Genomic DNA, 16,415 nt, shown 5'->3' on the forward strand with positions numbered 1-16,415 from the left:
AAATGTATATTAGTCAGTTACATTAGTTGGTGACATTAGTCGGTCTTTACCGACTAATTTATATGAGCCACCGACTAGTTTATAGCAGGTTTTACATTAGTCAGGATGGTGCCTCTCCCGACTAACCTTTCTTAGTCGGTATCGACTGACTAGTTGCACTGACTAGATTCACTGAAAGAATTAAACCCGACTAGTTTCACTGACTAGTATCACTGAAAGAAAAGAGAGCAGAAGAAACACAAATAATGTGTACGTTGGCAGTATTTATTTCTGATAAAACTTCTGATGTCTACAAAAGGCTGACTTTCGACAGATAGAGAAGAAATCACTGTAAATAAAATCTGAAAATCTGATTTTTTTTTCCAACAAAGTTAAGACAAGTTAATAGATCAAACATGAATCGCAAAAGTATAGCACTGCACAATAATGCAAAGTTGAATCTTGGGCAAGGGTTCCTCATGACTTTCGTATTAAAGTGGTACCCCAAATCGACACCAGTTAAGTCTTCACGAACAAAGAGTGTTTCTCATAACTACAAATGGCCTCCCACTTGTCTTCAGGAAGCCAAAATCTGCACCATTATTGACCTGTGAACAGAAAATATGATATACGTGTAAGCACAGATACAGATATAGCACATGATAACTCACATTATCATAAACATACATTTACATTAAAATTTTATAACATATTGGGAGGTATACATTTAAATCTAGGTCCGTCAAATTATAAGCCAGGAATAGCAGCTTTTACCAAATTATTATTAGCTTTGCACAGCATAACACCAAGTTATTTCTCAAAGCTTAATAATTATGTTAATCATGTTAATAATGATCCCAATAGACCGGGATCCCAGAGGGTTTGGTTAGCTGGGAAGGTAACCAATTGCCTTGTACATCACAATGTTCACAGTGCATTCCTGTATATGAAACCAGACGACTGGCAAACCGACTGTGGTGGGTGTGGCTGGGAGAGCAATTTTAAAGTCACCTGATAGCTAACCTAGATCAGTTTTCATGGTAACACATCAAAGTAAGTACAATATGTCAGGTATGGCCCCAAGAGCAACAAATGGCCATTGCCAGTAATTATTGGTGGTGGGGTACCCCTGCCAGTGATCTATAATTGACCCCTCAAGGCTGACCTAGGTCAGCTCATGAGGTAACCACTTGAAACCTACTGGAAAATGTTGGTTAGGGCTTCAGATACAACTGATGGGCATTGCCAGTAATTTTTATTGGTGGGGTACCCCTGCCAGTAGACCCCCAAAATGCCCATCCCCCATTGACCTAGATGAGCTCATGATGTAACCAGTTGAAAACTACTGGAAAATGGTATCACTTCATATGTAAGGGATGGAAATTTCCAGTATTTTATATTGGGGGGGGGGGTACCCCTGCCAGTAGACCCCCAAAATGCCCATTCCCTCATTGACTTAGGTCAGCTCATGAGATAACCAGTTGAAAAATTACTGGAAAATGATAGGTATCACTTCATATGTAAGGGATGGGCATTTCCAGTCATTTACATTGGTGGGGTAACCCTGTCAGTAGACCCCCAAAATGCCCATCCCCCATTGACCTAGATTAGCTCATGAGGTAACCAGTTGAAAACTACTGTAAAATGATTGGCAGGATTCTATATATATGTAAGGGATGGGCATTTCCAGTAATTTATATTAGTGGGGTACCCCTGCCAGTAGACCCCCAAAAAGCCCCCCCCCCCCTCATTGATCTAGGTCAGCTCATGATTTAACCAGTTGAAAACTACTGGAAAATTATTGACAGGATTCTATATGTAAGGGATGGGTGGACTCTGGCAGTGGTGGCCCACCAATATAAAATACTGGAAATGCCCATCCTTACATATGAAGTGATACCTATCATTTTCCTGTAGGTTTCAACTGGTCAAATCATGAGCTCACCTAGGTCAATGAGGGGATGGGCATATTGGGGGTCTACTAGCAGGGGTACCCCACCAATAAAAATTACTGGCAATGCCCATCCCTTGTATCTGAAGTCCTAACCAACATTTTCCAGTAGGTTTCAAGTGGTTACCTCATGAGCTGACCTAGGTCAGCCGTGAGGGGTCAATTATAGATCACTGGCAGGGGTACCCCACCACCAATAATTACTGGCAATGGCCATTTGTTGCTCTTGGGGCCATACCTGACACATTGTTCTTACTTTGATGTGGTTACCATGAAAGCTGCTCTAGGTTAGCTATTAGGTGACTTTAAAATTGCTCTCCCAGCCACATCCACCACAGTCGGTTTGCCAGTCATCAGGTTTCATATACAGGAATGCATTGTGAACATTGTGATGTACCAGGCAATTGGTTACCTTCCCAGCTAACCAAACCCTCTGGACTCTCGCTCTACAGATCAGTGAAAATTTGACCAAACTTATGAAGCTTGCACATAAATGATATACTAGACTGGTTTTTTTTTTAAAACAGGTTATGAAAAGTATCTTAAATATCATTAAACAGTTGGGTACAATAGTTAAACTCACTCTTCCATCTTTTTTCTCTATGGTACTTGTTCCTTTGCTTTTTGGACTCTTGGATAAACTCTTTTGTTCTGCGAAGGGTACCAATATATCATCTTAAAACATGTCTTTAAGCCATATAACACAGTTCTCCTCTTCTGTTGTTGCCTCCACACTGGTGTCGTACATCACAGGAAAGCTCACCCTTGACTTAGATATTTGGCTTTTCAATTCCTGCTGGAAGAAAGAAACAGCAAAGTATTCATCATTTGAAAAAAAAAATAAATAAAGTTGTCACCACAAAGTTATGTGAGATTTGCTTCCACTATAGTCTCAAAAAACAATCCCAAAGTTTGAAGCAGACTGTATAAAGCTGAAAATTTGAACGAGAGTGTCATCACCATTGCAACCAGAATCAAATGCCCAGAATACAGAGATAATAAAACATGGGCTAAATCTTTGTTTGTTTTTATGATCTTTAAAAATATAAAATTTTAGAAACAGAAATGCACTGAGCCAACTTATTTATAGGCCTAATCGTTTTTAGTTGTTATTTTGCTTGCTCACATAACAAGCCTGTTTAGACCTAGGCTAGAGGAGAATCAGTACTTTGTTACACTAAGTTTGTCTTCGGTCGTTTTGATATAGTCTTACTAGTAGTACTAAAGTATATAATGGACCGGCGAAGACTAGAGAATACCCAGAGTTTTAGCAACTGCGTTAAACTGTATCATCTGATCTATTATTTACGCCAATGAGTTTCATTCAATCTAGGATCAAAAAGAGAAAAGTAATTAATCTTAACCTACTTTGCTACTAAACAGATATGCTTGAATTACAAATAAATGTCAAAAAAACATCATAATCTAAGAATCGATGCATATACATATACATAAACAGAATAATTTGAATTCGCGCAAGTGAACCCTGCACTACATTGGACAGAAAAAAAACGTGCAATTAGACCAAACTAAACATACTAAATTTTCCGTTACTTCTACATAAAATATCAATACAAATACAACAACTTACTCTTTTGGCAGTATACTAAAAGCACATGTTATAATAACTTCAGACTATCAAGCTTTCCTGAGAAAAAACGGTTAATACTTCTTACAGTAAGCAAGTCGACCGTGAAGGAATGTCGCAATTGTTTCCTGGGCGTGACCGGAAATTAAATACTAAAAAATGATAAATGAAAAGGTTAAATAGAACTGAAGCGTGCATCCTGACTGCTCGCAACATTATAATACCGTTGACTAGCCAACATAATTTGTTCAGCCTACTGTGACTGTACGTTTGAAGGTCTAGCCTTGCTTATTCAATATCACAAAGCCTACCCATTTAGATTCACATGGGAAATTACAGGAAATCTTTACCAAATGAGTGTAGACTTCAAATAAACTATTGAGCCTTATAGTTCCAGCATTTGTTTGGGAATAAATAAGAAGATTATGTGCCACTGTTCAATCTAGCCCAATACACACATAACACATTGTTAATTGGTGTTTAGGATGCACACTTTAGTGTTGAGAATGCACTGCAGTACCCAGTAGAAGCATATAGGCTACTCACTGTCATTGCACTTGTGTATTGCGAAACGCCAACGTGACAACGGTAGCGTTACACTAACCATAATACAGTACTAGTGCCAGTGGCCTAACAATTAACTTTAATTTTACCTTCAAGTTAAAGGAATAACAGGTAGGCCGATGATGCAGTTAATACCTCCATTCTTCTAAAGACCTTCTTGGGTGATTTACGGTTGAAAGTTGCTTAGAGTGATCGTATGAAACTATGCCAAGCCCAGCAAGCTGCCGTTGCCTCTCGGTTTCCAAATTGAAGTGAATCGAATTGGGTTAAAATACATTAGTCCGTCGACACCGACTAAGCTACGATTATGGCGTAAATCGGGTGTCCGTATCGTTCTTAGTCCATGGGTTAAAATACCTTAGTCCGTCGCCACCGACTAAGCTGCGATTATATTTTCCTTAGTCAGTGTAAACTAACTAAGAAGCAGCGATGAAACCAAGATTTTTGCTAGTCCGTGTGCATTGACTAACGTTACAGACTAATTTAACGTTAGTCCGTGGCAATATTGACTAGTTTATTTTTTCAGTGTGTGTGGTTCTCATATCCTTAAAAAGAAAAGCTACCGCTTCGTAGGCGCGTAGCCAAGCATATTTTTTTTGTATTTTTTAATGATACCGCTAGTAATTTCAGTATAGAAAAAAAATGCTTAGATGCAACTTACAAGGCCTGGTAAGTGCCATTTCCAGCGATCTGGGAGGCATTTTCGGCCAAACCTTTCTTGTACGCTTAGATAGTTGGCCTACAAACTTCGCCCCTCCCTTGGCAAATTCCTCGCTACGCCCCATGCCGCTCCGCAATATCAATCTCATATATTGTACCTATTGTGCTGGGATTCGTATTAGAAATGCATAGTCTTTGACCATATTGGTGCGGTCAGTTGATAATTAGCTTGATCTTGTTTTACAATAACTCTCATGTGAAATTTCGCAACCAGTGTTCAAGTTCATTGCTTAGTGTATATTAACTTATTAATATGGTCTCCGTCGTCATAACATTGCCATTGTTGGAAGGCGTACGTCAAAGCCTATGAAATAACTTCACAAAGGGACGTAAATTCACGTAAATATTTAAAGGGGTGTAAAGAAGTGATCTGGGGTCGACAAAAGCAGCATCTTGTTTTATAATGATACAACTACACACTTTTATTGACTACATGGAAGTACATGGATGAGGCAAAGTGCCAATACGTTAAAAGAAAATTAAAGAATTAAAGAAATGTAAGAATCACAACTACAGTATGAAATGTTGGAAATAAGGGCGATATTGACAAAGATAGCATGCATAGACTCCGGATGTATATATGACGTGATTAATTCGCAGATAACATTGCAAGGCTCCTACCTGTACCGCGCGTAAGATATGCCACAGGGTGTTCTAAGCCCTCTTTTCAATAGATATAGTTATAAAATTAGTAATTATCCTTTCGCCTCAAACTCTTTTCTCAGTTTGGGAAAAAGAAAAGAAATTTTGTGCATAACAACAAGGTCGACCAGTGGTGAATGAAAGTTGGTTATGAAAACCTAGTGTGATCTTTTTAGATGTTCAACTCTCTTTGTGTTGAAGGCTTTACAAGTATTGGTCTTTTTATTTCGTCGAATTTATCCGTTAGCAGGGGGTAGGAAGCTTGCAAAAAGTTGGGGGGGGGCGCAACATCAGAGGGGCACTTTCTCATTCCACAACCACCACTCGTTATGCTATAAACCGATACACACCGGCCGTATCACTTAAATATATATGATGTGTTAGTATGCTATCAATACTATTATGGTGCGCTGCAACATTGATTTTTTATTTATATAGATTTTTATTGTTAACCGTGCTACAAAAAGATATGAGATGCCATTTTAAAATTAGCTTGTACAGAGGCTAAAAAAAAATAATTAAAATAAAATATTAAAATTAACAAAAGCTTAAGATATCCAAAAGACAGTTCTTCATCAAAGGGGCACATTTTATTTGCCACTAAGGCACAATCGCTATTTTGGAAAAAAAAAAGTGTGTGTGTGGGGGGGGGGGCACGTGCCCCCGGGCTCCTACCCCTGCCCGTTAGTGTGTATATAGACGTGGTGTTGTTCGCTAGTTTAGGTAGTTTAGCTCTTCCATATCTTCAGTTCAGTTTCCCATTCTTTAGGTGTTTTCATCGGTAAAAGGTCTATTCCAAACGCGTGAGTAATTCGAATGCAACACGCGTGCTTGGTTCCGTCTTCAACCGCCATGATACACGCATCTAACACGCGACTCATTCTGCAATATAAACGGAGGAACAAAAAAAAAAAAAACAAGATACTGCCTTAAATGAGAAAGGATAAAGCAGTAACAACGAGAGTAGCAATTAACGCTGTAACAAAGTCAGCTGAAAAGCTTTCAGCTGGGCTAAATATAGTCAAGCGAATTATAAAACACCACATTAAATTATACTAACCACCCCATGTACAAATGCATGGACAAAATTCGAAATTCTCAGATCACGGGGAATTGTAAGCCAAAGAATGAAGACAGCTGATCAGCTTAAATGCATTGAAGACCCGCCCCAAACCGAGTGCCGCGCTCTGAGAAAGTTAACTTTCCGTTGCTTGCAAGTTAAGGTTTCTGCTTGTCGCTACAAAATGCAGACAGTAATGAAACGTGATACCTTGTGATCTATAGCTGGACCTGAGATGTCCGTCGCTGTATCGTTTGTACACTGTGCTGTGGGTATTGTACTGACTGTACACTATAGTGTCTAATTACCAAAGGTAGCAAGCTGTGTGTATTTTCTGGGATCGATGGTGGTGTCTAACACTTCTGTTTACACCTCATTCGAAACTAGGTCAGATTACCGGCATGAGATGTTTCTTTGTGCGCGAGTCTTCACACCTTTTAAGAAACTCTTATTATTTATTATTACTAATCTTGGTCCTAGATAGAAGGTTCAAGAGCCTGACATATATATATATATATATATATATATATATATATATATATATATATATATATATATATATATATATATATATATATATATATATATATATATATATATATATATATATATATATATATATATACATATATATATATATATATACATATATATATATATATATATATATATATATATATATATATATATATATATATGTCAGGCTCTTGAACCTTCTATCTAGGATATATATATATATATATATATATATATATATATATATATATATATATATATATATATATATATATATATATATATGTATAGACAGGTATAGCAATGCCTATAGCAGTGGAGAGCCTTGTTGAACGTGTTCAGCACGTGGTGCATCTGTGCTTCATCTGGTGGTATAAGATGTATAGCATATATATACAAAGAGTAAGATGAGATGCTCACGGTATGAGGTTAAGACTTGTCTTCAGGGTCTCTGGTGAGGCTTTAAGAAATGGAGTATCAACTCCAGTAGGGCACATGACAGCTATACGAATATTATCAGCGCCACTGAAAGATGGGTCACATTCCTGATGAATATGAAGAATCAAATGACAAATAAGACATATGAGCAGGAAATCACCCCCCCAGGCGCGTAGCCAAGGGGGGTGAAGGGGGAGACCGCCCCCCCCCCCTTGAGCATATTTATTTTGGTACGTTTTTATGATATCGCTAGTAATTTCAAATAGAAAATGCTTAGATGCAACTTGCTAGGCCTGAGAAGTGCCATTTCCAGCGATCTGGGAGGCGTTTTCGGCCAAAATTTTCTTGTACGCTTCGCGCCAACCCATGGTGGCACTACGCTTAGATAGTTTCCAATGCCGAATCTTCGGCTCTGATAATTTACCTACAGGTTCGTCCCCCCCCCCTCGGCCAATTCCTCGCTACGCCCCCCTCTTCCCGCCGTCCACACACTTCCTTTACACACATGTCAATTATTTCTGAAAATATAGCTTTGTGCAACATATATAACTTACAGAGCACCCACTCATCCTCCCCCCCCCCCACCCCGAGTGGTGAGTGGTGCAGTCACTATGGAAAAGAAATGAACTGCAAACGCTATAACCTCGGTAAGGAGACGTCAGGACCATGATTCAAAATATGAACGGCGAAGCCACAAGGGAAAGGAGGTGGAGGGGCAGAGGGTACGGGGCTCTCTGTATAACCTTGATCTACTCAACTTCAGCCCAGCTCAACCCTTAATTACGAAAACCATCAACCATTAACCCGAACTTGGTTACATTAGTCATACGTGCGGGATATAAACACTCAAAATGTCAACAATTATTGATATCAACAAGGTCCCTGGTGAGTTCGTGGGGATAAGGAATGCGTCATCTGACGGGGGGGGGGGGCTCTTCTCCTACACATGTGTGCTCCTACTTTATTTTGTTTATCTTAACAACATAACAGACTAACACCAATTGGGACAATGTTGTATTCACATCACGAACATGAATATTCATAGCATGTAAATTACGTACCGCTAGTGCAAGTGAATATCCCTTTACACCGTGCTTGGAAGCAACATACAATGGATCGAAGATAGCTGCAAAACCTGCCAGGAAAAAATAAAATATTCGAAATTTCACACTACGCTATATTCGTTCCATAATCATTTTTCGACAAAAATGAGTATATAGTTTATCATGTGAGGAATCTTCAATCACATGTTTCATACTTTGTGTAGAAGACTTTACATCCCAAGAAGCTGCCCAATGACGAGATAACGTGAATCAAAGGCAATACTGTATTCTGTACTATTGTGATCACGAAATTATAAGTAGTTTTGTGTGCTTACCATAGATCTCAATACGGAGTACAAATTCTTATTTATGAGGGTTAAGTCGTTTGTGAACAACAAGTGTTGACTACAATGCTTACCCTTTGCTGTTTCACTTTATCACTGGTTGATTTAACTCTACTTCTGATTTGCACTTGCAACAACCATATAGCAACTATTCTAATATATTCTACAACTCTCTTTTGTGGAACACTCATGCATGGTTTCTTTGTAAACAAAGGCATGCTTCTTATACCGTTCAATACAAAAATTATACAGCGCGATAGAACATATGGGAGTGATGCACAGTGGCGTCGAGGCGCCAGGTCTGGGCCCAGGGAAATCTATATCACAGCGGGACTCCATTTTGAAGTGTTTGGTTTCTTCATGTTGTGGAAATGAGGATATACCAGTGGCGGCGGAACCGGGGGGGCTTGGGGGGGGCTCAGCCCCCCCAATGAAAAAGTTGAGGGGCAAATACATGATAAGCCCCCCCAATATTTACCAAGGCTCCGAAACGTGCATCTGCCCATTTTTCAATGCATACTTGCAGGCTTGGAGTAATCGTAATCAGTAATCGTAATCGATTACATTTTTTGAAGTAATCGTAATCGTAATCGATTACTTTTGTGAAAATTACAAAGTAATCGTAATCGTAATCGATTACAAGTCCGTTTATCCGTTTATCTGCAAACAAGTCCGTTTATCCGTTTATCTGCAAATTAGCAAGGCCCGGAAAGGGTCATTTTCTGCAATCTAGGGAGTATCTTTACTCAAAATTTTTCTGTACGCTCCGCGCCAACCTGTGGTGGCACTCCGCTTAGATAGTGTCGAAAGCGCCCCTACAGACCATTCTTGCCCCCCCTGACCAATACCCCTAGCTCCGCCACTGCCCTTACTACACTCAAAAACGTCTTTGCGAGTACACTACAAGTAATAGCTACTCTCTTAAAACACCATCGAATATACAAATTACAATGTTTTACAACTTTTACGGGCAATCTGAGAAATTGCAGGCTTGAGACCCATATTTTAGGGCTAGATATTCGCAGTATAAAACACTCGGGAAGTGCCGTTTCCGGCCATCTGGGGGTTTGAAAAAACCCATTTTTTTTTTTTACGCTTTGCGCCAACCGATATATATATATATATATATATATATATATATATATATATATATATATATATATATATATATATATATATATAGTAATTACATACAGGTACAATTTAGTTTTCGTCAGTAACTAGCTATTATTTCCTTACAAAACCACTTCTTAAAGGATGTGACTTTTTTTTTACTCTTTAAATCGTTCGTTAGAAGATTCCATGTTTTTGTTGCACGGTTTTGTAGGCTTAAAGTTCCAATGGTGGTATTGTAGAGATTATAGTGGGCATGATTAGCATTCCTCGTGTTATGATTATGTACATCTCTGTTACTGGTTAAAAAATTGTCAAATGCAGCTGGTAGTAATCCATTCCAGGTCTTGTAGGCAAATAATGCAAGCTTAACTTTAATGAAATCGTGCAATTTTAGGAAGTTGAGTTTCTTAAATAGGGGATTGGTGTGCTCACGTGGGGCTGAGTGTGTTATGTGGCGAATGGCTGCCTTTTGGAGTATTATAAGATTGTTAACGTTGGTGTTGCATGAACCACACCAAATAATGGAACAATGAGTGAGATACGGGACAATCAGGGTCTAGTAAAGTGTTCTGAGTATCTTTTCCGATAGATAATATTTCAACTTAGATAATATGCCAACATTCCGTGCAATTATACTGCAAATAGTTGAAATATGGTTGCGCCAGCTAAGTTTACAATCAATGTTTACACCTAAAAACTTAGTAGTATTAACTTGCTTAATTATTTTCCCACCCATACATATATCTTTATTCCAAATGAGTGTATTACGAGTATTAAAGACAATTTAATTACTTTTTTTGTACATTTAGTGATCATTTATTGGCTGAAAACCAATTACAGAATTTTTTTAATTCATTTGACACGTTGGAAGATAATGTGATTATGTCGTCGCTCTCGAAGAAAATACTGGTGTCATCAGCAAAGAGAATGATTTTGGCTAGTTTGGAGACATGACAAATATCGTGAATATATAGAATAAATAACAAAGGACATAAGACTGAACCATGTGGAACGCCGCAACGAATTTTAGCAAGATCGGATCTAGAGCTTTTATACAAGGTATACTGATATCTGTTCGAAATATAGCTTTCAAGCCAGTTGAGAGTCGTTCTTCTAATGCCGTATGAAAATAATTTATTTATGAAGATGGCATGATCGATCGTGTCAAACGCCTTTTGTCAAACGTCAAACGCCCGATTTATGATAACCCTACTACTATTTGAATTTATGTTTGCTATCACCAAAATGCACATGGCTTAATCAGTTTGTACTGTGAAGAAAAGACAACGTTAATCGGTATAAACTGAAGTGTGTTATAACACCGTAACACGTGTTAGACCTGTCAGCAGATGCTACTGTGGGAAAAATTACTCACGGACGAATTCATTACTCATAGGTTGTTTCAAGTCATGACTCGTTGGAGTCTAAACAAATGTCCCTATGTTTGTTATTAAAGATGGTTCTTGCAATTAAGTTTCCTCCACTTAAAATGCGGACGAAATTATTGGCGAAACCTTTAGAGTGGTCTAGTTAGTCCAGACAATCATTATGCATAGGATTGTGTGTTTACTATTTTCTGTTTGTGAGTCCTTCTTAGTAATAAATGGTCACCAATGTACCACATGTTAAGGAATTATAACACACGTCAGTTTTTACTGATTGACGGGTACTCACCGTTACTAGTTTTAAACTGATAAAGCCAGGATATTCGGGTGTTGCTGTACAATGTGAACAATATGCAGACAAAGTGACATGAAGTTTTCTTATTTGTTTTTTCTTTATTTCTGACAGACCCATATACAAGAAAAACGTTTCTATCACGGCGATCTTGCTGCTCGTAACGTACTCGTTGGTGAAGGACTGACGATAAAAATATCTGATTTTGGACTCGCCGATGACATTTACACGAGAGGATATAAAAGGAGAGCTACCGAACAGAAAATACCGGTGAAATGGTGCAGTCTGGAAACGATCATAAATGGAATATGTAGCTCAGAAGGAGACTCGTATGTAACCAAATATAATTCCTTTGTATAAAAAACGTCTTTCATTGGTAAAATATTTCATCATCTTACAAATATATGAGAGAACCGCTCATGATTTTGAACAGCATTTGTCAAAATTATAAAATATGAAAAAAATATGAACGATATGATTCAAGAAATTATTAAACTGATGAATGAGATGGAAATATCATGCGTTTTCTGAAGTCAGCTTCTTATTTGACATAAGCATTACAAGCTTGACAATATTTCGTCAGCAGTTATAAACTAATGAACATAGAAATCCTAATTCACATGCTATTGTCAAACTTATTTTATTTGTAATAGGTCTATGATTTCGTCGTTTGTTTTGTTTAACTTAGATGGTCCTTTGGAGTACTGCTGTATGAGATTTTCACACTCGGTGGTACTCCTTATCCTGGTATCGCACCTCGGTTATTAGTCAGTCAACTGAAAAACGGCTACCGCATGGACCAACCGGGGAGTTGTCCTGATGACATGTAAGTATACAGAGGCAGTTCTAGTAAGAGAATCCAATTCTCCCTCCTTGACCTTATTGGTTAGAACGTGTGGTTCAAACAAACATATACATGCCATTATCTGACCGTAATTATGTCAAGCATATAAGTTATTAAGTTGACTATGATCGCGGACGGGTTTTGCGAATCTTACGCAAATCATGGTTTACTTTGAAACGGCCTGTTGACATCGCAGTCACCAGAGCGTATAATACTATAGTGTTATTCAACAGCATGAGTACGAGAATAGTTGGAATTCCCCGTGATGTGAGTACGCGTCCGAGTGCAAGACTCTATAAGCGTGAGAACGAGTACTTAAAGTTGTATTAGTATCTATTTATACTAGATCTCCTAGTGCGTAGGGATAACAATCCGGGAAAAAAAGACGAATACGATGATATAGAATGCGAGGACGAGTCAGTTACTACAATACGTGTCACCATTCTCACATGTGAAACGTAGATGGCTCGAATCTTTTTATTATAATAAAGTATGGCCATGACGTTTCGCCAAAATTTGGTGGTAATTATAAAATAATTATTACTCATAGTACTTTCATTCTCATGAAACATTCCGTATCCTATTACTTGCATGCAGTTACGATTTAATGAAACGATGTTGGCAGGAAGCACCACACAGCAGGCCAAGATTTCAACACATGTTTGAAGAGATAGGAGACATGTTAATGAAGAGATCCGATTACGTCGAATTCGACGGTGAAGATTTCCTTCAGGTAAATACCACGATCCGATCATAACGGCGGGAATTGTTGTCAAATGGTTCAGTCAATAAAACTGCGATCTAAAGGACTGCACGTTAGAGTCCTGCCTAGCTTATCACCTTGTGTACTTGGGCAAGGTATATACTAGTCAAAACCCCTCTCTACCCAGGCGTATAGCTATGGCGGAGGATTATAATTTGTAATATATTTGCGTGCGTCGATTGGTAAGTACCCCAGGGTACAAGTAGATGTGGCACTCTAGTGTTCACTAATGTGTAGGTGTATGACCAATGACCAGGGGTTACCTTATTTATAGTTATTCCCCAGCTTCAAATTTAATTAAACCATGCTTTCGATATGATTATTGGAAATAAATGACGCTGGTATACATATAATTTGTGAAATGCAGAATATCACAAACTGCTTCATACTGTTATTATTATTATGTTTTGTATTATAACACTGGCAGGCAAAAGAGATCATCGACTTGACATGTGTTTCACGTCACTGTGCATTTAGAGGTAATACTGTAATTTGCATTTTCTCTCTTGTTTTTAGAACGAAGAATTACTGGAACTAGAGAGGAGAGGTTCAACATCGCTGAATGACTACCACATCTCAAAACTGGCTCCCATTCTTGACGAAGATAGTCAAGTTGGTTTTGATAGGCTGCAGGTTGCTTTAAAGAATCCTATGACAAACAAAGAAGACGAACCATCCGTGTGATTTTACAACAACAAAAAGATCATGGACATAGAAGGCATAGACGCCATCGTGTGTTGATATTATTGAAAGTAGACGCGTAATTGTAAAATTGTTAGAAATGAGAATAGATTCTAGAACATGCTTGATGATCCTTTCGAATGATTGCAGTATACATGTCTCGTGTTACAAATCAACTAAACCCTGCTTTGCAATGTTGGATATGAAGCATCTTTTATTTGTAAAGAACATCAACTTCTTATCTGACACCACAAACAAATGAACGATCGACAATAGCTACACTACACAGAAGCTTTTTTTATTATATTAGTCAAAAGTCTATTCATATAACTTAATTGATCTTCGGCAAGCTTGAGACCTATATTTGGAAAAATTTCCGACGTTTGGAAAAGTTATGACGGTGCACCGGAAGTTTTTGGGTGAACCACGTTTGTGTCGGGTCCAATAGGTTGCGGACGGCGTTATAGATTAATCATGTAATGAATAATGAAAACCTTATGATTAAAAAGGAAAAGCCGCTTTACCATATACATGTCTCGCAAACAAGTCTCAAATCATTATATGATCTAGCTATAACGTTATTCCTAACTTACCTTCACCGAAAAAGTAAGCACGCAATTTTACGTCTAGTGTAAGTATTTTTGTTAGTAGTAAACACTTCTAAAACAAGTTTGTATTTCATTTATTTTAGAACATTTGACAGTGATGGTTTGGTCCATATTCCATGCGTCCGTGCATGCGATAAACTGGTCACTTTCAGTACAGTATCTGATATCGTACTGAGGTTGAAAAATATGATAGCTGCAACCATAGCTTCAGTGTCTTTTATTGTTTGGAACGCTAATATTTTCTGTTGATTTTACTTATCGGCGCAGAAGTATTTTGTTCCTTTCTAAAAGAAGGCTGGGCCCAATAAAACCGTGGATGTATATCGAGTTCATTTTCTGATTAGAGTCCGGTTCCAGTCAAATATTTTTCGTCCTGTTTGAATCAAGTCAAGTTTGGCAAATAGAGTCGAGGAAAATCAGAAGAAAGTGCGACTCTAGTAGATTCGAATTCTAGGCACTGGCTCGCTGCTAAGACCTATACGCAATCGACCAAACACCAATCACATATCGTTATACAGTCTATAACATAGAGAAGACAATTTTTCTTGCTAGATGATTCATTTATGTTCTTCAATATATCTGATCTTCGGTAGGGACAACCAAACACGTATGCTATAACGTCAGCCTATTCACACAGAGATTACAGTAATAATACAGTAACTGTAAATCTTGAAGTTTTGTACCACAGTAAATACTGGATTGTGCTGACAAATCTGATAAATCGGTAGCATGTGCTCTTATGTTTACAGTAAGAACTGAGGATATTTGTAATTCCAACAAATTCCAACAACTGGATTTGTTGGAATTACACATATCCTCAGTTCTCACTGTAATCATAATAGCACATGTTACCGATATATAGCACGATCCAGTTATTACTGTGGTACAAACCTTTAAGATTTACAGTAGTAACTGTGTTCTTTATGTGTATCGGGTGATAGCGCATACGTTTCGAGTCATACTTTATAGACAAGCATATGTCCGTTTGCACCTTGTTTAAAATCTATATTTTATAAATATTGTACATATATATGAAAATTCCAGTTAATACCTGTTGAACTGGTTTTAACAGGTACCTGTTGCAACTGGTATTTGGTGACAGGTAATAACAGGTATTAAATGGTATTAACTGGTGTTAACGGGTGTTAACAGGTATTACCTGGTATTAACAGTTTTCAACTGTTTTCAACAGGTTTGGACAGGCACAACAACCTTTAACTGGTATTAACTGGTATTAACTGGTAACAACAGGTTTCAACTGTTTTCAACAGGCACAACAGCTTCTAACTTGTAATAACATACTGTATTAACAGGTTTCAACTGTTTTCAACAGGGGCAACAGGTTTTAACTGGTTCTAACTGTTTTCAACAGGTCTTAACTGGTGTTGAAAAGGTTTCAACAGGTAAGAACGTGTATTAAAGGTTTCAACTGGTTATAACAGGTTTTAAGTGATAACTACTAACTAGGATTTTCCACAGGTTCAATTGTTTTCAACAAGTTTATCTGGTGAAAAAAGGTGGCAATAGGTTTCAACAGGTTTAAAATTACTCTTTACAGTAGCACATGATGTAGGGACAACACTTAACAAGCAGGTAAAGGCACGGGAAAACTTTTTACAGATGGAGTAAAAATCACTGTTTACAAAAATCTGAAAATATCATTTTATTCCAAAAAATTAAGACAAGTTAATGGATCAAACATGAATGGCAAAATTATAGTACTGAACAATAATGCAAAGTTGAGGGCAATGAAAAAGAAAAATTAAATTTGGAGTTTAACAAGAAAGCAAACTTCTGAAGTTAACACTTTCATATTGTGCATTAAAAAATACCTATATTATGAAATACGAACTAAATATGTTCATAAAAACAATGATTTCA

The 16,415-nt window shown here is 37.6% G+C and overlaps 2 protein-coding genes and 1 long non-coding RNA gene across 4 annotated transcripts in view; 2 read left to right on the top strand and 1 right to left on the bottom strand.

The window, feature by feature from the left end:
• LOC139960667 (uncharacterized) overlaps nucleotides 1-16,415 on the top strand; it is a 104,548-nt gene that overhangs the window by 62,719 nt on the left and 25,414 nt on the right. The gene's annotated exons all lie outside the window — the stretch shown is intronic.
• On the bottom strand, nucleotides 244-4,620 carry LOC139960679 (uncharacterized). 2 transcript variants are annotated; one of them, XR_011790586.1, is made up of 3 exons: nucleotides 3,522-4,620; nucleotides 2,514-2,723; nucleotides 244-587 (listed from the first exon to the last, which is right to left on the bottom strand). It is a non-coding gene; the product is annotated as an uncharacterized lncRNA (long non-coding RNA). The 2 variants fall into 2 exon arrangements; XR_011790587.1 differs by having other exon boundaries at nucleotides 2,514-2,726.
• On the top strand, nucleotides 10,931-14,425 carry LOC139959687 (tyrosine-protein kinase receptor Tie-1-like; the record flags this gene model as incomplete). The annotated part of the gene is made up of 5 exons (XM_071957487.1): nucleotides 10,931-11,020; nucleotides 11,753-11,967; nucleotides 12,327-12,464; nucleotides 13,080-13,215; nucleotides 13,762-14,425. Coding segments are annotated over 5 exons (747 nt in total), but the record flags the coding sequence as incomplete, so codon positions are not given.

Source organism: Apostichopus japonicus, chromosome 19 (genome assembly GCF_037975245.1).
Source record: "Apostichopus japonicus isolate 1M-3 chromosome 19, ASM3797524v1, whole genome shotgun sequence".
In the NCBI taxonomy this organism is placed as follows: Eukaryota; Metazoa; Echinodermata; class Holothuroidea; order Aspidochirotida; family Stichopodidae; genus Apostichopus; species Apostichopus japonicus.